This window comes from Nicotiana sylvestris, chromosome 11, assembly GCF_000393655.2.
Source record: "Nicotiana sylvestris chromosome 11, ASM39365v2, whole genome shotgun sequence".
NCBI lineage: Eukaryota > Viridiplantae > Streptophyta > Magnoliopsida > Solanales > Solanaceae > Nicotiana > Nicotiana sylvestris.
In genome coordinates this window covers 124527839-124532447 of record NC_091067.1, presented here as the reverse complement: position 1 = coordinate 124532447, position 4609 = coordinate 124527839, and the positions used below count along the sequence as shown (strand labels likewise).

The 4609-nt window shown below is 34.1% G+C and overlaps 1 protein-coding gene across 1 annotated transcript; it reads right to left on the bottom strand.

Annotated features, from left to right (window-relative positions):
- LOC138881608 (uncharacterized) lies at window positions 1–816 on the bottom strand. Its single transcript, XM_070161846.1, has one exon. It carries the CDS (start codon window positions 814–816, stop codon window positions 1–3), a length of 816 nt encoding a protein of 271 aa, XP_070017947.1.
- Window positions 817–4609: the final 3793 nt, after the last annotated feature.

The following is a 4609-nucleotide window of genomic DNA, read 5'->3' as shown; positions in this document are numbered from 1 at the left end:
CTACTTTAATTGTCGAGATGCAATCGAGCTTCTTTCATTAAAACCCTGCATGAAAGTTTGTACTTCCCATTCATCGGAGACCGGTGGTAATTCCATTCTTTCCATCTGAGACCTGGACATGAACTCCGTTAACTCGTTGTTCCTTTGTTTTATTTTGAAGACGTCCGATTTTCTCGTGGCCACATTTATGGCCCCGGTATGTGCCTTCATAAAGGCATCTGCTAACATAGCAAACGAGTCAATAGAGTTGGGAGCTAAGTTGTGATACCAAATCATAGCGCCTTTTGACAACGTTTCTCCAAACTTTTTCCACAAGACCGATTCGATCTCATCGTCATTCAAGTCATTTCCTTTGATCCCACAAGTGTATGAAGTAATATGTTTGTTAGGGTCGGTTGTCCCGTTATATTTGGGTATATCGGGCATGCGAAACTTCTTGGTAATGGGCATCAGAGCCGCACTCGGGGGAAATGGTTTTTGTATGAACTTCTTGGCATCTAAACCTTTCAAGACCGGAGGTGCCCGCGGTATTTGATCAACACGGGAGTTGTAAGTCTCCACCTTTTTGTCATTTTCCTCAATTTTCTTTTCTCCGGACTCGATCCTCTTGGCGAGCTCTTCGAGCATCCTCACAATGGTGGGGTCAGTCCCCGAGTTATTTCCGTTCAATCTCTTCGGTTCAGGTTCAGCACGTCGAGTATTTGCATGTTCAGCTACGCTCAGAGTCTTATTCTGACTTTGAAGTTTAGCGATGGCGATTTGCTGAGCTTGCAGCATTTCAAATATCATTTGGAGGCTGATTCCCCCACCTCTCATTCCTCGTGCTCCTTTGCTACCAGATCGGGCTTCCCTGCGTTCATTCCCTACGGGGTCTGTGCTTGAAATCCGTGTTTAGAGCATTATGTGAACTGATATCAACTGGCTCCATATTTGGCACTTCCTCAGGGTTTATTGGTGGTACACCGACCCCTATATTGTTGTTTTCTCCAAGACCTTCGTTGTCATGAAGAGGTGCGTTTTGTGTGCTAGACATGTTTTAGCCTGAGAATCAAAAAATCTTGATAAGAAAAATTGTAAAAACAACGTGTGTAATGAGAATCAATAAAGAAATAATCACTATTATCTTTAGCCCCACGGTGGGAACCAAACTGTTTACCTCGAAAATACGAGTAACAATTAAACTTGATTTGTGGTTTTAAAGATATGTGATTTAGTTCAATACCAATTGATAATCAAGAAATATGAAGTAGAAATGAATGAGACAAATGAATCAAACCAGTGTTACTCAACAGTAGTGACCTCGAGCTTAATGACCTAGAGGTGGTGTTAGAACAGTAAGAACAATTAAGTAAGAAAAATAAAGTAAGAACAGTAGAGCTAAGGACAATTCTGATGAATAGTAGGCCAAAACGTAGGGAGTATATTCTTTGTTCAATGATTAGATTATGTTACAAATGATTGGGGTCCCTTTTATAAAATAAGGGAACCCTAAATAAGGAATATTTCTATTTACAGTAAGGAATATTCTTGGTACAACTGTCTAACCGCCTAGTACGGAATCGTACAACCCTATTTCAGGATTTGCGCCATGACTTTGGGGATGTGGCATGAATCTAGCTCATTTTGGTACAAATCCGTAACGGTACTATTTCAGGGCCGAGCATACTTGGCCCCGGTATTCCTCGAACTCCTATCTTCCGGCACTGCACTCTGTCTTCGAGCTCAAGTCTAATCAGCCGGTTTCGAATTCGACATCGCTCGGACTCGGGCCTAGAACGGACCCTCGAGCCTACAAATCAGAGGCATACGATTTTGAAAGTATACAATAACCGAGGGATCAAAATTCAAAAGTGCTGTTATCCTTTACATGACATTAATTTTTTCAGGTGGGAAAAAAAAAGTGGTCAAAGGCCTGACATATGTACAAGAATGAGAAACCTGAGCTGAAGCATGAATACTAATATTAAAAAAAAAAAAAAAGAAGTAATAGTCAGCTATTAAAAAGGCTTATCTTCCACCTAACACACGAATTGATCGAGTTTTATATATCTTTAAATAATTACAGTCAAATCGTGCTTACTATTATGCCTTTTACTAACTTTGCTTACCAACCCTTCTCTTAGTTATATTTAATAATAAACTAATTCTCCCATCTTCTAATAAATTTTCCCTTCATACATTACTTTCATCTATAATCCAACAACACTTTCAACTAATGGTACATCGTGGTCTTTGCCTAAAAAAAAATTATTGTCTCAAGGAAATGTTACGCTTGTTTAGCCATCCCAAAAAAGCATCAAATGTCATACTTTTTAATAGTTAAAATCACACTTTTTAAATATGTTTAAAGGCCTTAATGCAGTAGTGTAAAATACTTATATTAAACTTTAAAAGTAAAATGTTTGTCAATATATAGAGCAGTGCCGGCTCAAGGGCCAAACGGCTGAAGCAAGGGCGTTAGGTCCCTAAGTTTTTAAGACCTCATTTTTTTAATTAATAGTAAAAATAGGTTAATATATAGTAATTATCTTAGAAAATATTTAATATTCATGGTAAAAAAGTATAAGATTGATGATGACTGATGCTTAATTTATATTCTAATGTTAATATTTTTTTTCTTTCTCATTAAAAATCTTATATTTTAAATTCTCCTTCGTCATCACTAAATTTTCTATTTTCTAAAAAACACACGAATGAAAGACATTGAATAAATTAAAATTGCATTTCTCATTCTTTCTCTATTTCTCAAGCATTTCAACAAACAAATTAAAAATATTAAAATTTGATTTTATATCAAATTATCAACATTTAGAATCGGGTTCGATTATTCTAATTTGCTACTATCTTTTTCTTCAAATTTGAAATTTATTTGTGTATCTTTACCTATAGTAGTGTATTGCTTTTCATTATTTTATCAGAAATCAATCATGTTACTTAATATGATTTTTTTTAAAGTTTAAGGCATTTTAGTATTGGTTTAGAAAAGGCCTCTTAATAAACTTTGGCTTTAGGCCCCCATTGTTCTTGAGCCGCCTCTGATATAGAGTCGGATCCAGGATTTTAGGAAGGCGTGTGTATTATAACGAAGAGGTGGATCTATGCTATAAATTTTATGGGTTCAACCTTTAGTTCTTACTATTGCATTCATTACATTTTCAGAATTATAAGATAACAATTCGTTTTAAAAAAATATTTTCTTACATCTATATTTACACTCCATGTAAAAAATGTTGGGATCAGTTGAACCCATTGACTATATGCTACATTATCTACTACTACTATCTATAATATACAATATTAATTTAATCATATAATATTTTACGGCGACAAAAGAAGAACATGAATTTCAATGTAAGAAAATTTTGAAAGAATAAACCAAACAAAAAAAGCACTTAATTACTACGCAAAAAGTGACAACAGACGTGCCCATCTCCTGTGGGCACCTAGTTCTAAAAAAAAAGGAAAAAAATAATAAGATTGACATAAGATTTGAACTCATAATTATCTCACCTAGAGAGGTGCACCCATAACCATCTCATCATATGATACTTTGAGCTTGGGTGCACCCACATACATTTAAGTATTTTTTTTAAAATTATAATATTACTGTACATGGAAACATGAGTTCACGTGCCTCATGGAACCCTCCTAGATACGCTCCTGAATGTACAATCCAGATGAATATTTATAGTGAGTATTTATAAATTCACTTTTTTTTCACACACCAAAAAAAAGGAATACTAACTAATACGAGAGATAAATACTTTTGAGGTTTCCTTTTTAATAATTTTGGGTAAATGATTATAAAACATAACAAAGATTTGGAAGTCCTTTTACTCTACACTACCTTGTTTTCCTTTATTGCAAAAACCGACTATACTTTACAAACTTGTTTTTAGTTGTATGTCCCTACCTCTTTTTTTTACACATGGGAGATTTACTTTTACACGTAAGAGATCTGTCTTTACACATAGGAGATCTAAAAAGGTCATTTTCTTAAATTCAAATTTGTAAAGGGGCATAATGTACAAATATCACACTTTTTTCAAGTGACCAACTACTAAAAACGTGCTATTTGTACATCATGCCCCTTTACAATTTTGAATTTAAGAAAATGACCTTTTTAGATCTCTTATAAGTAAAAGATAGATCTCTTACGTGTAAAAACAAATCTCCTATATATAAAAATAAAGGTAGGGTGATAAAACTAAAAACAAGTTTGTAAAGAGCCAAAAAACTAATTGACCCAAACGTGCTATACTCAATACAAATAATTAAATCAATACTATAATGCTTACTAACGTTAGAGATCTCATGTCACCATAATTACGATAAAAGATAATGTAAAATTGAATGATAACTTCGTTGGCTGTTTGTGGAGTGGTTGTTACAAAAACTCACATTATGTCACTTAATCTGTCCAATGTATAACCCTAATGATGAATATATACAAATGTAATTAGTGGTTGTTACTGTTGGATTTGAATTTCACAATGTGGTCCTATTTACAACAACAACAACAATGTGGTCCTATTTGTTCCATTTAATTAGATCCATCACATCAAATTTATTGTTACATAAAGTGATATTTTTCGTCGTTACGTAACGA

Excerpts from the sequence above, each read along its gene's own strand:
- LOC138881608 (XM_070161846.1), bottom strand. The coding sequence starts at position 816 with ATGAGAGGTGGGGGAATCAGCCTCCAAATGATATTTGAAATGCTGCAA.